The following is a 22,733-nucleotide window of genomic DNA, read 5'->3' on the forward strand; positions in this document are numbered from 1 at the left end:
ATTAATTATTTTAGAAATAATTTAATGTGAAATGTAATTTTGAAATAATATAAAATTTGTAAAATTATTTAAAAAGTTTAACATTTTTTATAATTTTCTAAGTTAAATTAGTTTAAAATTAATTGGAAAGAAACGTAATTAATTTCTATCTGGTCAAATGATCTAATTCAATAATTAGTTAATAATCAATCTCTAACTAATAGGGTTAAATCTAGGATAGATGAGAGACAAGATAAAAAAAAAAAAGTTGTGGGGTGACCAAAACTAACAACCCTCTTCCTCTCACTCTCCTTGTCACTTGGTGCATGTTAGGATAATTAGCAAAAATTAAGAGAAAACAAGGATAAATGCTTTGCATTTGGCTGAACTTTGGTTTAAGGATTATATTAGAGGTGTTTGAGCCTAATTTGCATTCAATTTGGAGCTAAGCCAATGACGAGTGACTTGGAGGAGATGTCTTGGCTTCACATCTTGTTAGGACCAGAGTTGAGATATGACTCCACTTTATGGATTTTTAGCTAAATCAATAATGAATAAAATAGAGCCAAACTGACTCATTGTAACTTACGGTTGTTTTTAGACAACCCTTCCCATCTCTCGTCTGTTGAAACCATTTCCTTGCAAAACTTAATAACAAATGCACCTGACTGATGATATGCCAAAAAGAACATTAACTCAACAAGACCTGAAAACACTTCAAACCAGGAAGACCTACAGTAGCAACTTCATGTACAAATTCTTTCAGATTATTGTCTTCAATACAAGATATCAAACTAACATCATATGCACCAAGTCCATTCAAGCTTCATAACACTTTCCAATAGGAAAAAAATGATTGGCAAAAATTAAGATTAGGTATGTAAATGTGAGTACGGTCCTCTTATCCTAGGATTCTTCAACCTTTCCCTGTGAGTTCAGTACTGTATAAGCTAGTGAATTTGGAAATGATGATTTCCAAAGTATTTGGATTTCAACACCAAGAGTCACAAACAATTTGTTTTACTACATCAACTAAGATGGCATCACAGATCTTCCCAGTGATATTCTCAGCTTCAAACTGGAGGTCTATCCAACATCGATTGTCCAAATCCTTTTTCACTATTTGATCCAATGTGTTCGGCAAATGTAGTTGAAGATGCCACTCGAGACCCTTACTAACTTCATGGATTAAGCTTTCACCTAGAGGGATAGGTAAGATATTTTGCTTGATGAAAAACAGCCATGTGGAACATTTCAAGAACCTTTCATGTATCTCTAAAAGGACTTCATTGATGCAGTCAAAGAGAAGTTTAGGATCATCTTTCAGGAAGCAAAAAAAGATTCCTAGTTCATGGAACAAAGATAGTTTGATTAACTGGTCCTCCATATCCCATTTCCTTGGGAATTCATTGGTAAAGTCAGAAGCTTCCAAGACTGCCTTAACATAGTCAAACCTAGCTTGATAATCCTGGAGATCGTCTCTTATACGGTCATTTAAATCTGATGATTCTATAGTTGTCACAAAGTCGTTTCCTTCTTCATTAACAGCTTGTTGATGTTCTACTTGATTATCATCTGCAAAAGGGATACAAATTCAGCAGAGTGAGAAACCAAAAAAGATTGTAATGGATCGACAAACTGTTGCTATTCTATTTTGCCAGTTCATACAATTATCAATTTCAGCAGCATCAGGACAACTAATATCATCTGATATGAATGTTTCTAGAACAGATACTGGGCTTGATTGCTCTTGCTTTTCATTGATGCTTTCAAGAGCCATTAAATTTTCCCCAATTAAGTTACTTGGTCGAAGCTTGGAATACACCACTGTCGGTGATTTTTCTGGAACTGAATCCTACCAGAAGAACCAGTGATGTACTCTTAACAACAAGAAAAACATCCATTAAACTAAAAAAAAGAAGGTAATTTGACATTAAGTTACCGAGCATGGTGATGTAACAGATTCCTCTTCACATGTTTCATTGATTAGTTCATTTCCACTTGACTTCAATGGTACGGCCAACTCGTTAAACTCCACAATGCTTTTAGTATCAAATAATTCAATGATCTCTGTATTTCCTGATAAAAGTTTTGATAGAGTTAATAGTATCATTATAATAAATTAAGAGGATCTTTGCTTATGAAAGCTACCTCCCATGTTCAAGTCTGTACTGATAGATGTTACCGCCAGTGAACTGCTTTCAACCAGTTCTGTAGTCAAAACCAGAATTTAAATTTCATCACCTGGAATGCACTCATAAATTGGAACTTCATGCAATTTTATTCTAAATTTATTGGTCTTACCTCGTTGATCTAACTGTTGTAATGAAGGATCTCCTGTCTCTTTAGATGACATGAAAAATTCATCTCTTTGTGGACTGGGTGCAGGGGATAACTCACTGAAATCTAAAAGAGAAAGTATTGTATCCAAAGGTTTTGAAGCTTGGATTCTCAGAAAACTATCAACTCTTGTGTCTAGCATCTCAGCAAGATGCTTCTTGGCTTCCTCGTATATCAAAGATTCAGATCTTGCTGTGAAGCGAGAAATATGACTATTGCCATCAGATTTAAATTCTTCTGCTGAAACAATTTTCTTACTTTTACTGTCAAGGTCAAATGATTCATGAAGATGTTTTACAACACAACAATGGCTTACTGAGCTTTCTGCTGCACTACCACCATTTATCAGTTCAGATGAATTACCATAGTTACTGGATGTAACTGGAATTCTGTGTAGAATACCATCCCTGGAAATAACATGTCGTGCTTTTCTATTCTCGCTGATCATTTGCCGGATTCTCCTCTTAATTTCTTTCATGGAAAAATTGGATGCAATTCTTTCACCATTTTCATCATGCTTAAGCATATCATGGGAATGCAGTGAAGAATTTTGACTAATACTGGCAGAAGAATTTGCTGTTCTTCGGTTTGGTCTCAGAACAACAATTCTGTTCAAAGCTTTGGAACTTGGGTTCTCCTTGGTTTGCCTTGTCCCCTTTAACTTGTCCCTTCTCCAGAAAAAATTGTATCTTTTCTGTTTTTGAAGTAACTGATTAATGTCAGATTCATTGCACTTCCCTGAATTATAACTCTCCTCTACTAACTGTGCGACGTTCTCCGAGTATTTTTCTGATCCTACTTTGGATGTTTTCTTAACCTGAACATCATAAAGACTTTGAACATATTTAAGCAAAAATGAATCTGGACCTTGGAGGAGCTTCATGAATAGCTCCTTATCTGAATTTGTAGCATCTAATTGATCCACTAACTTTTTTGGCTCAACAGCCAATTGTCCATGGTTTAGTCCTTCAACCAATGACTTCTGACCAACAATAACCTGAGCAAAATCTGCTATGGTATGTGGAAATAAAGATATCCTTTCATCAAGACTATCATCAAGCTCACTAAGATGGTAATGACTCCTTAGACTGATACTTTCCAAGGAAGGAAGAAAATCAAACTTACAGTTAGAATCACCACTGGCTTGTTGGCATGAATGACTGTATAACTCTAACAGAAATGCAGGAATGCCAAAGTTAAGAGAAGATATTTCTGTTAGATCTACACTTCCCGAATGAATCCCAGCCAAGCTGCTAGAAGCAGTCAAATTGTTTTCCACGTTATCAGAAATTAATTTTGATTTTTTGCTTCTCAGCTTATTGTTGCACCTAGGAGGCACATCAGTTTGAAAGCTAGATGTTACTCTCTGAGTTTCATCCCTTGAAATGTTCTTTATGAGAAGTTGAGACATCTCTTCTTCTATTAATGTTTTTACACTAGTCGAACCCAAACTTGCCCGATCTTCTCTAATTTCTTCAACAAGCTGAAGATAATAAAACATCAATGAAAGTTTGTCCAGAGGCAACATTTGAGAGAGAGGAAAAAAGCATACAAGTATTGGTATAATTACATAATCACATTGTAGAGGTTCTTTCAATTAATACTCGTAGCAGTAATCACATTTTGGCTGAGGTTGCATCAAAGTCATTTATCTTCAGAATAGTAGTCATTGGTTGTTATTTCCCAGCCTGTGGATTTACATATAAATATTGGACCTAAAACATTTGAAATTCAGAAGTGTATTTTAGCTACTAGAAAGTGTTGAACTTTCATTACACCAGTTGTTGCAACTATGGTAAGAGCATATAAACCTCCTAGGCAATCGAATGTATTTATTTTGCAGACTTTGTCCTAAATTTGTCAACCATATTATGTTGTTTGGGTTGTTTTGCCTATTCACGTCGCTTTGATGGTTGAAAAATACATGATATACAACATTCATATCTCTTTATCCTTCTTCACAAAATCCACCAAAATGCATCTAGTACACAACTGATTTGAAATTTTGCAAGTTTAAGTGAGTTCCTTTTATAATAGACCCTTTCCCGAGACCCCGCATTGATGAGAACTTCGTGCACCAGACTGCCTTTTTTATGTGAGTTCCTTTTAGATGATGTGAATATATAAGACAATATCTTCCGGTAAGTAGAAATACAATCCTATAGAGTTGCTCGTATAATTTCAAAATGTTTTTGAATTTATCCCCATACAAGAATCGGCTCGGTGGCAAAGGTAAGCATTAAAATTGAAAAGGATGAAGTATGTTATACAAATGTTTATGTCAAATCTACTATGCCAAGCTATTCAATAAGCATCCATCTTTCATTAAGATTGTGAGTTTTTCTATTTAAAAAACTTAGTAAAAGAAATTGTGTAATTATCAAATGCATCAAATTATATGAATAATACACAACATTAGAGCTAATCATGCTTATTAATTTAAAAGTGATGTCCTAAGTTTATGATAATGAAAAACTTCGAAACTCACAGTGCCAATTTCACTTGAATTTCTGAGTGAAACAATCTTAGTTTTAGAGTATCCGGTACCTGCATAAGATACAACAGCTATAAGTTTCTATTTAAATCGTGGATGAAGTGTCACACAAAAAAAAAATTGAACAAATGATTCGATGGCATTAACAAATAGATAAATATGAATGAATACTTAAAGATTGAGTATCCCAGACCAAATTTAGGTCACTACTGTGAAGAATGAAAGCTATTAAAAATTTGTTAAATTTCAGGCCTAATACACTATCCCGAATGAAATTGAAAGAAAATATTTGCAAGGACAAGTTTTATGCACAACGAGAATTATAAGATGTGATTATATCAACTTAAAAATACATGTTCTTTACAGCATAAAATCTAAATTGTGCCAACAACCAAAAAAATTACCAGTATGCCTACTGCTTCCATGCATCTTGTCTGAAAGTAATTTCTGAGTTGGTTGGCCTCGGCGGAAATCAAACAAGCTGATCAAACCCCACATACATCCAGCATTGTCCCTTTGAAAATGCGCTGGTTGTCTCTTTGATTTTTTTGCCATAATGTAACCTAAGTTTTCCCAGTCTAGAGATCTCAGAGATGAAAGAAGTCAAGTGAGAAGGGTCTGAAGAAAAAACTAGACAGAATGCAATTAAAACACATTGCCCTGAGGAATTTTTTTAGAAGTAAATTCTCATGTCCGATCAATAGGCAAATAATTGAATCAATTGACATAAAAAATGAGGCAGATGAGAAATAAAAGGCTTAATGCAGTCAGTACCTCTAAATTAGCAAATTTGCTTCAAAACCATTTATGCTAGGAGCTGATAGATCATGTGGTGGTTGTCAGTTTGGTGTTCAGTTTCACTTTATGTTAGTGTTAGGTGAACTACTATATCGGTCCCTTCCAAACTCAAGATACATATTCATCTTCATTAGAGAAAAAATTTCTTCCACAAAATCTTTACAACCAATTATGCCAACTACTGTTTATGCTTCTTACCTTTTTATATACTGAAAATCACTTATAAGTTACCATGAGTAGTAAAGTTGTTGATCTTATGGTTCTCCTCTTTGTTCCAGTTTGGTTTTCATCCTGTCACTAGAGATGACAAGGATTATGGACCAAAACAATCTTTTGAAAGATTTAAAATTTTCAGGGACAAGGGAAAGGGAATAAAGCCTGATGACAACAAACCTTCCATTGAATTCACTTTTCCTAGTTGGTTAATATTACTTTACAGGTTTCTGAGAAGTTGAACTAATACAAAGTATCATTTTGTTAGAGCCACAAAAGTAATGAAGAAATCTGAATAATTTGCAGAAATTGTGGTTTTGACAACCAAAGAAAATAATAACAATGTATCTTTTCATCTGGAGATGGAAGACCGATTTCCTATCTACAAGATGGTTGATCCACAGCTTGCCACTACTTCCACCTCATGAATTCCAGAGGAAAAAAAAGACTCAGGCTAATCGACTTGTTTGTTTAAAATAAGTGGCACAGAGAAGTAACTCTTGGCTTTGTTAAAATTAAGGCTATTTGACTTTGTAACTGTGAAAATCCAAGGATATTTGCAGGCCATGTAAGATAAAAATGGAAGCAGAAAGTTATATCTAGAAGTGTATAAATATTTCACTGATTGGCCAGATTGGATAATTTCAAAAGATCATTCACATTCATATCGTTCAAATAAGCAAATCTCTAGATCCCAAAATTTTAGTGGATGACAGTATAACATGTCGTTTCTTTGTTCTTCAATGGAATGATTGAGATGCTAACAGAAATAAATAGATGATCAAACAGCGATTCAACTGTACAGATACTTTATTGAGTACAACAGAGTTAGAAGAAGAAATGCATCAAATACACCAACACCATTGCTAGGATCATCAGAAAAGGCATACCTCAAGGGAAGAAGCAGATATAGAAGGAAAAAAGGGCGATTACAATGGCAAGCCCGGGAGGAGAAGAAAGTACATGACTCCCAATTTGTAGATCCCTTTCTGTTCTGGAAGGCTCAACTTGTTGAATGTGAGCTGGCCAGTTCAGTTACCATGTCGAAGAAAGGAATAAGAACTTTCCCTACTCTCTGCGCTGAGCCAAACTTGCCCTTTTTTTCCTGCTTGAACTAAACTAAATCAAACTGACCTCAAGAAGCTTGAATCTGAACTCAACTGAATCAATATTGAGTAAGCAAAGCCGGACAACGGAGGATTGGAGATGTAAACAACCAAAAAAAGTGACTTCTTTTCTCCTAATACTTGCCAGTTGAAGAAGTAATTACCGGAGGAGATAGCTTGTTGAAGGCAAGAACTGGTATGCTATCTTTTTCATGGCGATTTCTCAGCGACTCAGACTTTGCATCTTTCCTCATAAAAACTCACTACTTTAGACCGTGTTATGCTTGCAGTCCGACGCGACCGAGAGAGACGCAGAAAATGAAAAAAGTGCTGCTCCATCGGCCCGCACAAAGCAAGCGTCGCATGGCGGCACGCGGCCGCCATTAACAGCCGTTGCTTACGTAAATATTACTGCGTATAGTTAGTATTGTTAATCTGTTAAAATTGTTTGCGATGAGTTAGATACGATTAATTAATTAATTAATTATATTTAGCAAATGATAATTGGTGGCTACTTTTTAAAGCAGTGTTATTGTTTATGAGTAGATAATTATTGATTATGATAAAGTAGAGTTGTTGAAATCTAAGAAGTTAAATAATGCTATACAACTTCTGATTTATAAATGAGAAACTGTTTGAGAAGATGTTTACAAAAGTTATTATTTATTAGAGGTTCTAGGATTTGTCGACTTATAAATTATATTTAATGAGTAGAAATAGAAAAAAAAAGAAATCTACAACACACAGAAGAATAGCTATATAATAAATGAGATTGAGAAATAAATTATTTTTGTTTATAGAAATAGAAACTTTTTAATTATTTAGTTTGGAAAGAAGTCTTTCTATTAAAGATAAAAGTTGAGAAAAAAATTTCTATCAAAAATATTGAAGTATTACTATTAATTCTGATAAAAAGAATAGGAAATGGTTAGTTAAAAAAAAATATTCCTTCTATTCTTAGTTTCTATTGAAAAATAATTTTATATTTAATTTTAAAAATAATATTAGATTATTATTCCCTTGAAATTATATATTTTTTAATTTATTAAAAATTAGTTATTTCTCAATCTACTTTAAATTAAATAATTAACTTTTTACTATTCCATTCTTAAATTAAGCATTCAATGAGCTAAAGGGATCAAATGAAGTGATCACCATGGACAAATTAATCAAGGTAACTGGACTAGAATGCCAAAAGGCCCCTATTAGGATTTATAATATATATATATATATATATATATATATATATATAGCTCTGATATCCTGCCCGACGCCCCCGCGCGACCCCGCTGCGCGATCAGCCGACCCTTCGCCGTTCATCGCCGCCGTTCGTCGCCGTCCGGTCACCGCCGGCCGCCATCCCGGGCTCGTTGGAACCGCAACTCGATGGCGCACACACCGGCATCGGATTCCGGCCGGATTGGGTCGGAATCCGGCCGAAACAGAGCAGACAGTGTCTGCCGGCGATTTCGCCGGAATCCGGCCGGGCGCTTCGACCGCAACCGGATTCCGGCCGAATCGGGGCCGGACTCCGGCCGCGGTCGACGCGCCGGCGCCTGGGCGCTTCGACCGCGGCCGGAGTCCGACCCCGATTTCGGATCCGACCGGATTCCGGCCGAAATCGCCGGCAGACACTGGCGGTCGGTTTCGGCCGGAATTCGGCCGGATTCCGGCCGAATTCCGGCCGCGGTCGACGCGCCGGCGCCGGGCGCGTCGACCGCGGCCGGAGTCCGGCCCCGATTCGGCCGGAATCCGGCCAGATTCCGGCGAAACCGCCCAACAGTGTCTGTTGGCCGGTTTCGGCCGGAATCCGACCGGATTCCGGCCGAATCGGGGCCGGACTCCGGCCACCTCCGGACCGCCGTCGAGTTGCGGTTCCAACGGGCCCGGTCCGGCGGCCGGAGGTGGCCGGACGGCGGTGAACAGTGGCGGAGAAGCGGCGAAGGTCCGAGGAGAAACACTGTGCAATCGCGATAAACGGACGGCTGTGGTTTCACGCGATTCGGCGTGGACGGCAGGGATCGATCGCGCACGAGTCGGGCAGGATACCGTCGCGCAGTATATCAAATCTATATATATATATATATATATATATATATATATATATAGAGGAATTGTGCGAATGGAATAAATGGACAAGATAAACTAATCATGGTGGTTGGCTAGACAAATTAGTTAGGAGCAATTGATGTGGTCAACTTGAATGACCCATCACACTTGTAAAATTTAGGCTAAATGGACCTATCAACAAATCATAGTCAAGCATAATATAGATATGTATAAGAATCAACCCTTGAACAACATTTTGTTGATTTGGTGAGTTTTCGCCATCTTGTTTGCTTTCGGGGATGCTCTAACATGAACCACTAATGACAATTATGCAAGTTTCAAGGTGGTGAGACACTTGTATTTAATTAAGGTGTGGATTAGGTTTGATTTGTTTTCTTCTTTTTTTTTCATTTCTTGTCTCATTGAGAGAATGAGATGGTGTGACCTTTATATTTATATTTCTTGGTGTTAAAGGTGAGGATGAAGATCCTTGTGGGAATAGCTTTTGGTTGGGCCTTCACTACCATTATTTCAATCACCAACTTAGTTTTGTAAATCAACTAATCTATTAAATATACGTCAATAAATGTTAGTCCAACTTATAGAGTTATTTAGATGAAAGAAGAAAATGCATCTCATAATTCAATCACATTACTTAGATTTTATTTCTTAATTTTTTTGTTGGAACATACTATTGATGTTGTTTTTTTTGTATTTTTTTTAAATGAAAATCAAGTATTTCCTATGTAAAAAACAAATAAATTTTTGTTATAAAAGTAATGGTGTCAAAATCTTGTGACGTATATTTCCAAATTATTTTAAAAATAAAATAAAATAAGAAAGTAGCGCTTGAGTCTCATAGACTAAATGCAATTAATCGAATTAATAGTTTCATTTTGAGTGAATCATGTGAAATTTTTGGTGGACACATTGAATATTGTAAATAGTTAGTGGTACAATACTTGTATAAATGATTGAATATTGTAAAAAAAAAGGTACATTTAAAGTTATTTTATTTTTAATTATGTATTACTTTTAGATTTATTTAGGGTCAAATTATTACTTTAAAAAACAAGGAGTATAATATGAATTAGCCTAAGAGATAATCACATCAATGTTAAAATAGTCTTATAATTACTAACTAAATTGTTGACACATTTGTTGGTGAATTTATTGTATATTAAGAATATTTTTAGTAGTCGAAAATATGCAAAAAAGATGGAGGAATAATTCATACTAAAAATATTTTATAATAACAAATTAAACAAAAGGGGAAAAAAATCTTTCTTTGTTTCAAGTATTTTTAGGTCATTAAATAAATTTATAATTTATCTAATTTAAGTATCCTACTTAACATAGATTTGGTGGGTTATAGTTGGCAATAGTAGTTGAAAGAAAAGTAAACAATTCAATCATATTGGCAACAAAACACAAAAGTTGGTTAGGAGTGGTTAAAATTGAATCGAATAGAATTAGATTAAATGGAGTTTTTTTTTAAAAAAAAATTGTTTTTTTAGAAGTTGAACCAACTCCAAAAGGCATAATGAATTTCAACAACAATTGTATAATTTATTTATTTGGAGAACTGTCAAAAAAAATTAGTTGGCTTTCAACTTACTTTATTTTTGAGATGTCCATTCCACTTGATCATTTTGTCATCAAGGATGTAATTGTTTGCCTCTTTGTGGTATTACATGTGCATGTTAGTTGGAGCATGCTTAGATTGCCCTCTAGTAGGACCTTCCTTATCTTCCTCTAGTAGGACCTTCCTTATCTTGTCGGAAAGGTCTTAATTAAGAGTGCACACTTGAAAAACATGATGAACATCGATGAATTGAAGGGAAGGTGAAGTTTGGTAGAACCTTTTCCACACTGGCGTAGCTAGTGGTGGGCTGCACTAGGCTGGAGCCCAGTGCAGCCCAGTAATTTTTAATTTAATATATTAAATTAAAATTTAAAAAATTAAAATAGTATAATTCAGTCTTACTAATTAGTCTAGGGTAGATTTTGATTACACCATTGCTTTTCCACCTTGTTGATAATCTTGAATAACCCTTCATATCTTCTAACTTTGAAATGCTAGTAACCTTTGGTGGTTATATAGCTAGCTTTATGAGGATCATGTAGTCCAACTTCGAAGTACTCCATGAATCACCTATTTATTTTCAAAGTAACAAAACATTCAACATGCATGCTTATGTCATCCTTTATATGAGCCAAATTCAATGAATCCACATATACAACTTAAGCAATTCAAAGTTAGTATAGTGTGTGCTTGTGTATGATGATTACGTCAAGAATAAATACAGTGGAAATGAATAAATTAAAATAAAAAAGATATGCTAATTAAAATTTAAAAATATACTATATGGATTAAAACAAACTCCTAGAGCTTGGTATAAAAGGCTATCTACCTCTAATATCTATTGGATTTAGACAAGAAAAGTTAATCCAATTTTATTTATCAAAACTTATAACGAAGAAATTTTCAATATTGCTCAAGTTTATATAAATGATATCATATTTGAGTCAAATAGTAGTTCATTTTTAAAAGATTTCAAAAATACCATAGAAAGTGAATTCCAAATGAACTTAATAGAAAAATTCAACTACTTTCGAGGGTTACAAGTTAAACAAACTAGGGAAGAAATATACATCTATTAAACTAAGTATACTAAAAAAACTAATTAAAAGATTTAGAATGAAAAACTCTAAGGATTTAGCTACTCCAATGGCCCAAAATGTAAAATTAGATAATGACCCAAGTGGAAAAATTATTGATGTTAAATACTATAGGAGTGTTATAGGTGGACTCTAGTTATGCTTAACTATCAACCGACCTGATATACTTTTTACAATAGGTATGTGTGCACTATTTCAATCTTGTGCCCAAGAGTTACATTTAGTAGAAGTTAAAAGAATCCTTAGATACTTAAAAGGACCTTAAATGTGAAATTATGATATCCAAGAACAAATAATTTCAACTTAGTCAGATTTACTAACTTAGACTATGTTGGATGTAAGTTAGATAGGAAAAGTCCCAGTGAAAGTTGGCAATTTTTAGGGCAATCCTTAATTAGTTAGAGTAGTAGAAAATAAGATTGTGTGGCTCTGCCCACCACTAAAGTGAATTATATAGCTATGGGTGGATGTGTAGCTCAGCTATTATGGATGATGAACATACTAAAAGACCATAAACTTAATTATAAAAAGTTTAAGTCTTAATTGATAATATTATCTCCATTAACCTAACTAAAAATCATGTACATCATTCTAGGACCAAACATATAAAAGTTAAACATCACTTTGTTAGACAATATATAGCAAATAGTGATATAGAACTAAAAGATGTTGAGTTTAAATCTAACATAACTAATATATTTATGAAACCTTTAATAGAATATGAGTTTAGTACACTTAGAAGAAGACTTGGACTATGCAAAAATAGATTGATCCGTCTAAATGATTTATTAGTTTGGACTTGTTAATTTTGATACTTAATTTGCTATTCATGTTAGTTTTTCCCTTAAAGATTGAGTTCATTGTTAAGTCTTGCATTTATTTGATTCTAAAATATTTTTTTATATTTTTGATGTATGAAAAAGGAGAGGAAAGTTAGAAAAGTTAAAATTTAAAGTAAGTGAAATTCTTTATTTAGTGAACTTTTAGCAAGTCCAAATGTCTTAACAAGAAAGTCATCTTTTCAAAAGGGAAGTGATGTGTGTGTTTTATATAAATATTTAGTATTGTGTTACATGCAGTTTGTTGCATCACATAAGCATACTTTACACACTCTTATCTTTTTCACATTATTTCTATTCGTTCGGAGAACTACTTCTTATGTGTTTTTATTGATAGGATGTGAAATCGGAGCCTAATTGAGACAAAAGAACCTTGGAAGGAGAGTCAGCGATAAGGGGCATGCTCTGGTTGTATCTCATGACATGAGCATGTCTCTCTAGACGGAGCGGATGCCAAATGGAGTAGAAAAAGAGGCAAAAGGGGGTTGCCTTGGCTGACACGCCCGTACCAGCTGGCATGGGTCATGCCCCAACAACCTAAGAGCAAGACTCAACCAAACATGGTCGTGCCACTAGGCACGACTTATGTCTAAACATCTAGAAAATAATGAGACCCGACATTCAATTCAACATGATTGTGCCACTCGACACAACCCTGTGTTAATTTGCACAAAACCCTGACATGACCGTGTGCTAGCCAGCACGGTCATTGTTAGGTTTCTCTATACGCGTTTTAAAAATGTATTTTACTAAATAAGTAGCGGAAGTATAATAATCTATATTATTATAATTGTGCATCAAAAATCACGTGAGAACACACACGCATATAGACATAATCATAGAAAAGTGGCATAAATAAATTATACATGTTGGATGGTGCGAAACGGCATCAACTAGTAACCTTGAAAAAGATTATCTTTACTCGTATCCACGTCGAAATCTCCTCGAGATGACTTCACTAAGTCATGTGTCATGTCTCCGTTTTGATACTAGTTGAAGAAAGGAGACAAAGCGATCCGAGAGAGGACTTACAGTCGGATTCAGTATCCAACGGCTCAAAGCAATTCGATGATACAAATCGAATTGAAAGGAGGCGATTAAGCCGCCATTTGAAGGTCAGACGGTTCGCTGCCAATGAGGGGCAGCAAGCTTAATGGTGTGAGAGTTTCAACAATAACAATTACTCTCTAGAATAATAGCCAAGGATGGAGGAAGAAGAATACCTCACAATGGAGAAACAATCGTTGCTTCTCCTCTTGCTCGATACGGTAAGCACCACTATGGGGCTAGTGGATGGTTGAAGGAGGAGAGGAAGGCCGAACCCTTGGACCCTGGTGGAAGATCACCAACTGAAACATCATTTGGACAAAGGCAACACCGCCTAGGGTGGTCGGCAGCACAAGGAGAAGGAAGGGGTTGGGGCCGATAGCTAGAAGAGAAGAAGAGGAAGAAGAAAAACCTAACACTTAGGGTTTTTAATTCTTTTTAATCTCTTTTCTTTAGAGATATATTTAGATCTCTAATGGATTTAATTTGCTAACTAAAACTTGTATTCGTTAGCCTAAAATCTAAACCGATAGCCTTAAGTTTGGTTCAAGACCAAACTATATTGGTTCAAAACTATACCACCTTTTAATTAAAACCAAACTAATTTAATTTATAATTAAACTAAAGAGGGTCCACTTTATCTTCAAAAGATGTAACCCATCCGCACTTCCATTTTGATAAAATATCTTCCATATTTGCCCTTCATTTGGTCCAACCAAACGCAATTTCTCTTAATCTAATAATCTAATTCTCAAACTTATTTTATGTCTTTTAGAAAATCTCATAGTGAATGTGACCTTATAGGTTGTAAGTTTATGTTGGTCGTCCATAATTAACCATTAACTAAGGATCAATTATAAGTGACACCTAGTAGTACATTATGACCCCGAATTAATCAAAAAATCCCAATTGATTCTAAAGCCACTTCTGAACCCTTTAACAACTATAATTATTCATGTGTTTGTTCCTTTCATCTATCTTATACCCGCTTAATTTAGATATTGTCTATGTGTTAGCCTTCACTAGATTGAATATGTCACACCTAACCTAAATAGTAGTTTCTTATCTTATAAATTCAAATTACTCAAAATATCTATCCAAGAGGACCATCCTCTTGATGTGTTTCTGCTTTGGCCAAAGACTTATGAGTAGTAATTCTGACAAATGGTCATAGGGTATACGTCTCCTAATAAAAGGAGTGATAAATCCTTTGTGGGCTACTCAATCACCTTTGGACACATCGACTATCCCCAATCATCTCAGGTCCACACCTCTATAGAGACGTTTGCTTAAGATGTCAAAGTATAAGTCTTCATGATCAAGATGACTTGAATACCTCAAGTCAAAGGAAACTTGCACTCGAGTTGTAATGAGATCTTCATAGACATGTATACAATCACATGAAGTCTCATGACAGGTCACTTCAGATAAATTAGTTACCCTTAACTAATATCCATATGTTAATTCTCAACAACCCAATATTTCTAGCCAGTTAGAATCAGCTGCTTGGTAAAACCAAAGAGTCTAACATATGCTAGTCTTATAATATCACTGATGTCCAATCCCATCAATTCATCGACTAGGGAAATTTCAATATGTGCATAATTACACATATAGAGATACCCACTAATTATGATGCAATCACAATTTCTCTCATGCTATGCATTGTATTATGGACCTCATTAATTGAATTTAAGATCTAATCAAATATATAAAAAGTATACAGTCAAATAGTGCTTTTATTTATCTAATAAATAGTATATTAACTAAGATGATTGTCTTAAGATACCTCTCAAATATAACAGTCATGTCGGGGCATCAACCCTACTTTCAATGCGTGACACACCCCCTCCGTGCCTACTAACATGGGTCGTGTTGCGCAAGTGATGACCAACTATTTTTGGAAGATCCATCTTTCTTGGTTGATTTTAGGGCTACAAAAAGCCTTAGAAGACTCATGACAAAAAGGGAGGAGTTTCAAGAGCATAAGGAACCCTAAGAGGATCATTTCTAAGGAACCATTAACGTTTCTGTCCTCTTTGGAATTTAGAGATTCTTCTGAAGACATTGACGACAAGAGGACTAAGTCTTTCTTCTCTCTTCTCTTAGATTTGAGTTGTAAAATGCTTTCCTTCATGACTTTCGGTTATAACTCCATCTTCATGGCATAATTCTCTAGATTCTATAATGAGGGAGTAGCCCGAATTGATTTGTTGGCATTCGTCTTTATATATTTTTTATCTTTCTTGCTATATGATATATTTATCCATGATTTGACTTTATTGTGCATACATGAATTTGACACTAATCGTGCATCTTCATATCTCACGGGATGCAGGGAATGACTGAAAGGTGAACCCAAATCTCTAACACATAATAACTGAGACATGAGTGCTTGTTCATGAAAGTAGTCCAAAATCTCATGATGACACCATTGGCTATCACAAAGCTTCATGGGTTGACCTTGATTTGACATCACAAAATAGAAGATGATACCTAGAGGACCATGGGGCATCGTGATAGGAGTCTCCCTGAGAAAGCGATCGCTCTAGTTAAACCGCTTTGAAAGTAGGTATCGCGTTTAGGTAGGCACGCTGGTATAATTCTAAAAATCTACATTGGTATCTTGGGATAGATTGTTGGTACAGGGAGCACCAGATAATCGAACCTTAGTTTTAATAATAGAAAAATATTCAAGTTAAATGTGTAATGTTTACTAATGAGCTAATCTAAGTGTGCAGGTAGCACAAGAAAGTCTTAGTTGAGGCTAGGCAGTGGAAGTCTTAGTGGATACTAGGTAGTGGAAGTCCTAGGGGAGACTAGACAACAAAAGTCCTGGCTGGAAGCTAGACAGTGGAAGTCCTGGCTGGAGGCTAGGTAGATATAACTTGGAGGGTTAGGTGGAAAGTCCTGGTCTAGAGGACTAGGCAAGAAGACTTGATGGATCAAATTCACCAGGTGGAAGTCTAGGTAGGTCAGGTGGACCAGATGTCTAGTAGTGGAAGTCTAGGCAGGTCAGGTAGATCAAATATCTAGCAATGAAAATTCTGAGGGCCAAGGATCGAGGCTAAGCAGAAGTCCAATCTGGAGGACTTGGTTGGCAATAGATAAATTCTCTTGAGTAGAGTGGGTGAGGGCACATTCCCAGTAAAGAAAACAGTAGGTGTCGGTCTGACCTAGGATTTTATTGAAAATCTAAAGTTAAGACCAAAACAGTTGTTAAACTATTTAACTTTACTATTATATTTTGCTTTTGTGCTAACTTGTAATGCAGGAAAGGAGGGGCTGAAATTTTGTGTACCAGGCACCCTTATCTGGATCCAAACGATCGGATTCCAGGCTCTCGGATAGGGTTTCAGGCGATTAGACGTCAGCGGAATAGGGCCAGCGAAGCAGTGAGGTGGCAGAGCCCCAATGGTCGGAACACCTTAGCTTCTAAGCGCCCCAGATCTGGATAAGGCATTGCGGAGTCAAGTTTCATCCGGAACCTCCATGTCAGCATAGAGGCGCCCGAAAAGGGATACAGGTGCTTGAAAATGCCGAGTCAGCAGCGTTGATGGTGGATTGGCGGACAGCGTGGAGGCGCCCAAATACTCTAATAAAAGAGCTTCGAGGGAGACCCCTTGGAGCATCATTCTATACTCTAGCGACGACCGTCTGCACGTGAAGCATGAACCAGGAATGTCATTGTAATGCCAGAGAGCTACATCAGAAGTCGATATCTTCACACCGAAGAGCAGCCTGTGGCTGTGAACCAAGTTAATATTGGTGTGCTCTTTCCTTGTGTTGGTAATCTCATGTTGTGCTTAATTTCATTAGGACTGTATCGTTGTTGCCAATCCTATATTTTGTAATCGCTAACTCCCTTTTGTAAGAGGGGAGTTATATAGTTGATTGTCCATCAGAAATGATCATTTGATAGTGGGCCTTGGAGTAGCAACATGTGGCTGTGAACTAAGTAAATATCGGTGTGCTCTTGTGTCTTTTATTTTTTTACTACATTCTATATTTCTCTGATCGCAAGGATTTATGAGTACTTTATGAAATTTAAAAATATTACGAAAGTGCTATTCACCCTTCTAGCGCTCTCAACGATTCTACATAGACCACATGCATGCGCATAAATATTGAAATAAGAAAGTAAATAGTATTTAAGGTGTCAACAATCAATTAAAATCTTAGAGTCATCTCTCAAAATCGGATTTTTCCTATGACTCATCTACTTCTCTCGACTCGATTTCTTTTTTTCTTGACTCTTATAATTTTTGACTTTCTAGATAACCTACTTCACGATTCTGATCGGTACTCAATTTTACAGTCCCTATAGGATCACTCTTTTATTACTTGATGACAATCTTGTACTTATAGTTTTTGTCCATCATGTTTTTAGCATCGTTGTCGAAGACTATTCAAAATCGATATTGGACACAATGAGCACTGACAACAATAACTCATGGGAGACTTCGCTGCTCCAATTTCAAAAATATTAATGTTTGGTATCGTAAGACCTCCGAAAAATATTAGAAATTTAGAGCTAAATTTTGTATTAATTTCTATTATTCAATAGAAATAATTCGGAGGGGCACTTTTAAAAGATCCATAATTACACTTGGAAGACTTTTTGGAGTATTGTGACACATTAAAGGATGATGGAGTTTCTGTTGATACTATCAGGTTATTAGGTTTCCTTTCTCTCTGAAAGACAAAGCTAGGGTTTGGTTGTGCTCCCTTCCACCAGGAAGCATCACGACGTGGGATGAGATGGAGCGACTATTTCTGAACAAGTGTTTTCCACCGAGCAAGACAACATATCTGAGAAATTAAATCACAAGTTTTATTCAAGAAGACAAGGAGTCATTGTTTTCCACGTGGGAGAGATTCAAAGGGTTGTTGCAGAAATGCCCTCATCATGGCTTGGAGAAGTAGTTAGTTATCTCTACATTCTATATCGACATATCAAACTCAACAAGGATTTCTTAGGACACAATCATAGGAGGGTCCCTAATGAAGAAAAGGGTGGATGAAACATACATGTTTATTGACAACATGGTGCTGAATTTACATCAATGGTTAGATGAAGATAGTGTGATGTCGTCCAAAGGAACCCTAAAAACACAAGCAAGGGATATTAGCTTAGAAAGCCTAATAAAAAGGTTCAATCGGTCAGAAACCAATTGCAAAGATTGGCATCGCAATGGGATAAATCCTAAAGAAAATAGATGAAAGGAGCCAGAGGAGCCCAACGCAATCGCGCGAGGAGAGGAACATAGGTCGCCAATCCCATTCCCTCAACGATTAACTAAGATAAAACTAGATGAGCAATTCGGGAGATTCTTAGAGGTGATCAAGAAGCTTTACATCAATGTACCATTCACTAAAGCTATATAGTAGATGCCCATCTATGTAAAGTATTGAAGGATATATTATCTCACAAAAGGAAGGTAGAGGATTTCAAAACAATGACTTTACGGAAGAGTGAAGCACGTTGATTTTGAATAGGTTACCTCCAAAGTTAAAAGATCTAGATAGTTTTTTGATACCTTGAATGATTGGTAATACTAACATTGATGAAGCATTTTGTGATTTTGGTGCAAGTGTAAGCTTTATGCCTTCTTCTATTATAGGAAATTAGGTCTAGATGATTTGAAACTAACAACGATGGTTTTACAACTTGTAAATAATTTGGTCCATTTTCCTCTAGGTATTTTGGAGGGTGTATTGGTTAAAATTAGAAATTATATTATGCCTGCTTATTTTATAGTGTTAGAAAAGTAGTAGAAGCTCCGGATTTCATCAATATTGGGGAGGCCTTTTTTGGCAACAACTGGAGCTATCATTGATGTTAAAAATCATAAACTCTCTTTAGCGATCGGGGAAGAAAAGATTAAATTTGATTTGTCTCAATCTATTAAACAACTAACTGATGGAGACGTTTATTGCATGGTGGACAATATGTGGTAGGTGAAGAATCACCTCAAAGGGCATGGGATGATCCCTTAGAGATGTGTCTAACCAATGGAGAGTAGATAGTCGCGGATAATGAAGTCATGGAGTACGTGTGTCTCTTGGATGAAGACCCACCAATGTCCCTTGGGTGGGTAAAGATTGAAAGACTTAGAGCCAGACCGGCATGGGGATGAGGAGAAGGCACCTCAAGTAGAACTTAAACCTCTTCCCCCAAAGCTCAGGTATGAAATCTTTGGATTAAATTCTACATATCTTGTGATTGTCAATGCAAGCTAGAACGATTCTGAAACTAAAAAATTGCTTGAAGAACTTAGATTGCGTAGAAGGATCATAGGGTATACTATTAATGACATTAATATATTGTATAGTCCTTCCTTATGTATGTAAAGGATTTTACTTGAAAACGATTATAAATCTTTGGTAAAACATCAAAGGAGGTTGGATTCCAACATGAAAGAGGTTGTCAGGAAAGAGGCATTAAGATTGTTAAATGTAGGGGTTATATATCTGATCTCTAACAGTAAATGGATAAGTCACGTGCATGTAGTTCCAAAGAAAGGGGGATGACAATAGCAAAAAATAAAAATAATAAATTCATTCCCACTAGGATTGTCACGGGTTGGCGTATGTGTATTGACTATAGGAAGTTGAACAAGAAAATTAGGAAAGATCATTTTTCCCTTCTCTTCATTGATCAAATGCTCGAAAGGTTGGTTAAGATTTCATTCTTTTGTTATCTAGATGGGTATTGAGGATTTTTTTCAAATCCCTATACATCCTAGTGATTAGGAGAAGACCACCTTCACTCACCTATATGATACCTTTGCTTATAGGAGGATGCCTTTTAGTCTTTGTAATGCACCTGCTATCTTTCAACGCTGCATGATGGTAATATTTTCAAATTTGATAAAAAACATAATAGAAGTTTTTATGGATGACTTTTCTATTTATGAGACAACTTTGATACATGATTGGCTAACCTTTCTAGAGTTTTGCAGAGATGTGAATAAGTTAATTTGGTCATGAATTGAGGAGAGAGATGACACTTCATGGTAAGAGAAGGAATCATATTGGGACACATGATTTCTAAATGAGGAATTGAGGTTGATAAAGCTAAGGTAGAGGTGATCAAAAAACTATCTCACCAATAAACGTGAAGGGAGTGAGGAGTTTTCTAGGGCACACATACATTTACCGTCACTTCATAAATGATTTCTCTAAAATTGTCAAACCCATTAACATACTTGTTAATAAAAGATGTTGATTTTGACTTTGACAAGGATTATGTAGATTCTTTTTATAGGATAAAGAAAGTATTGATGACCGCTCCAATAATGCAAGCACCGATTGGAGTCTTTCCTTTGAGATCATGTGTGATACAAGTGATTATGTCGTTGGAGTTGCACTGGGACAAAGGAAAGGACAAATAGGTATACGCCATCCATTACGCAAGTAAAACCTTAGACGATGATCAATCAACTATACCACAACAAAGAAAGAACTGTTAGCTGTAGTTTTCACATTTGATAAATTCAGTTCGAACTTGTTTGGATCAAGGTGATCGTTTACACGGATCATGCACCCATCCAATACCTATTGAGCAAGAAAGAGACAAAACCCCAACTTATTCATTGGATCCTATTACTTCAAGAATTTGACTTAGAAATTAGAAATAAAAAGGGCTCATAGAATGTAGATGTGGATCATTTGTCTAGAATGTGCCAAGATATGCCAAGAGATGAAGATGACGAAATACCAATCAACGACTCTTTCCCAGGCGAACAACTTCTAGCCTAGAAGCTCTATGATATGCAGACTTAGTGAGCTATCTTGCATGCGGAATTTTGCCACTAGAGATTACTTATCAATGAAAAAAGAAGTTCTTTACTGATATCAAATATTACATGTGAGACGAACCTTTTATCTATTGGAAGTGTGCATATGTGATTTACTGGAGATGTGTTTCTAAAGATGAGCTTAAAGCAATATTTTTCACCATTGCCATTATTCATCCTATGGAGGTCATTCGGAGGCAGCAAAGACAATACCCAAGGTTCTACAAGTTGTGTTTTATTGGCCTCAACTCTTCAAGGATGCTCGAAAATACATGTTAGCTTGTGATCACTATCAGAGAATAGGGAATATCCAAGAATATTTCCATGAGATGACTCTGAACAATATCCTTGAGGTTAAGCTCGTTGATGTCTAGGGAATAGATTATATGGGACCATTACCTTCTTTTGGCAACAACAACTATATCCGAGTGGGTGTGGATTATGTTTCAAAGTGGGTCAAAGCAGTAACATCTCTAACCTATGACACCAAGACAGTGATCAAGTTGTTCAAAAGATAATTTTTCCCAGGTTCGGAGTCCCCCAAGCAGTTATTAGCGATGGGGGATCTCACTTCATTAAAATACAATTCAAAAATCTGCTCAAGAAGTATGGAGTGAGCCAAAAGATTGTGATGCCTTATCATCGATGAGTGGGTAGGTGGAGGTGTAAAATAGAGAAATCAAGAGCATCTTGGAAAAGACTGTATCCATATCGAGAAAAGATTGGTCTTTAAAATTAGATGATGCTTTGTGGGCATACCAGATTGCTTACAAAACTCCCATTGGCATGACCTCATTTCGATTAGTTTATTAAAAACCTTGTCATCTTCTAGTGGAATTGGAGCATAAAGTTTATTGAGCAATTCAATGACTAAACTTCAATCTAAAAAATAATGAAGAAAAAAAGGAAACTTCAGCTAGATGAATTGAATGAATTAAAAATGGATGCTTATGAGCATGCCAAGTCGTTCAAGGAAAGAACCAAAGGTGACATAACAAATACATCATGTGAAGGGAGTTCAATAAGGGAGACCTCATTTTGCTGTTCAACTCAAGGTTATGGCTTTTTCTCAGAAAATTGAAATCAATATGGTCGGGACCTTTTAGGATCCAAAAAGTATATTCGTGTGGTGTTGAGGACATCTGGAGCAAGGAAACAGAATCTTTCAGAGTGAATGGACAGAGACTAAGAAATTTTTTTCTCGATTGCCTGTGGAAAGAGAGGAAGAGAAAAATTTTCTCGATATAAACAGTCCCAATCGAATATGACAAGGGTCTACTAACGATTATAAACAAGCGCTTCTTAAGAAGCAACTTAAGTTTTCTTTACCTATTAGTAGTTGTATCTTTTTAATCATTTTCTTTTTGTTGAAGGAGTTGGATAG

The 22,733-nt window shown here is 35.9% G+C and overlaps 1 protein-coding gene, 1 non-coding gene and 1 pseudogene across 3 annotated transcripts; 1 reads left to right on the plus strand and 2 right to left on the minus strand.

The window, feature by feature from the left end:
• Positions 1 to 741: 741 nt before the first annotated feature.
• Positions 742 to 7,210, minus strand: LOC141836404 (uncharacterized). Of its 2 annotated transcripts, XM_074723891.1 has the most exons (9): positions 7,095 to 7,210; positions 6,715 to 6,929; positions 5,218 to 5,391; positions 4,808 to 4,866; positions 2,284 to 3,802; positions 2,131 to 2,190; positions 1,922 to 2,058; positions 1,648 to 1,834; positions 742 to 1,554 (listed from the first exon to the last, which is right to left on the minus strand). In XM_074723891.1, exons 3-9 carry the CDS (start codon positions 5,366 to 5,368, stop codon positions 971 to 973), a joined length of 2,697 nt encoding a protein of 898 aa, XP_074579992.1. In that variant the 5' UTR covers positions 5,369 to 5,391; positions 6,715 to 6,929; positions 7,095 to 7,210; the 3' UTR covers positions 742 to 970. The 2 variants fall into 2 exon arrangements, with proteins under 2 accessions (XP_074579992.1, XP_074579990.1); XM_074723889.1 differs by having other exon boundaries at positions 6,715 to 7,210.
• Positions 7,211 to 13,705: 6,495 nt separating this feature from the next.
• LOC141835632 (uncharacterized) lies at positions 13,706 to 22,597 on the plus strand (annotated as a pseudogene).
• LOC141836776 (small nucleolar RNA R71) lies at positions 18,356 to 18,463 on the minus strand. The gene has a single exon (XR_012602493.1). It is a non-coding gene; the product is annotated as a small nucleolar RNA R71 (small nucleolar RNA).
• Positions 22,598 to 22,733: the final 136 nt, after the last annotated feature.

The sequence above is a fragment of the Curcuma longa genome, chromosome 10, assembly GCF_044706935.1.
Source record: "Curcuma longa cultivar G26 ecotype Majalengka, Jawa Barat chromosome 10, ITB_CL_G26_1.1, whole genome shotgun sequence".
NCBI classification, from domain to species: Eukaryota; Viridiplantae; Streptophyta; class Magnoliopsida; order Zingiberales; family Zingiberaceae; genus Curcuma; species Curcuma longa.

What these genes read in the sequence shown, in the direction of transcription:
- LOC141836404 (XM_074723891.1), bottom strand. Translation starts at nt 5,368, where the DNA reads ATGGCAAAAAAATCAAAGAGACAACCAGCGCATTTTCAAAGGGACAAT. An exon ending in TACAGACTTGAACATGGGAG is followed by an intron (nt 2,059 to 2,130) that starts GTAGCTTTCATA and finishes AACTTTTATCAG; the next exon opens with GAAATACAGAGATCATTGAA. An exon ending in CTGTTACATCACCATGCTCG is followed by an intron (nt 1,835 to 1,921) that starts GTAACTTAATGT and finishes TTCTTCTGGTAG; the next exon opens with GATTCAGTTCCAGAAAAATC.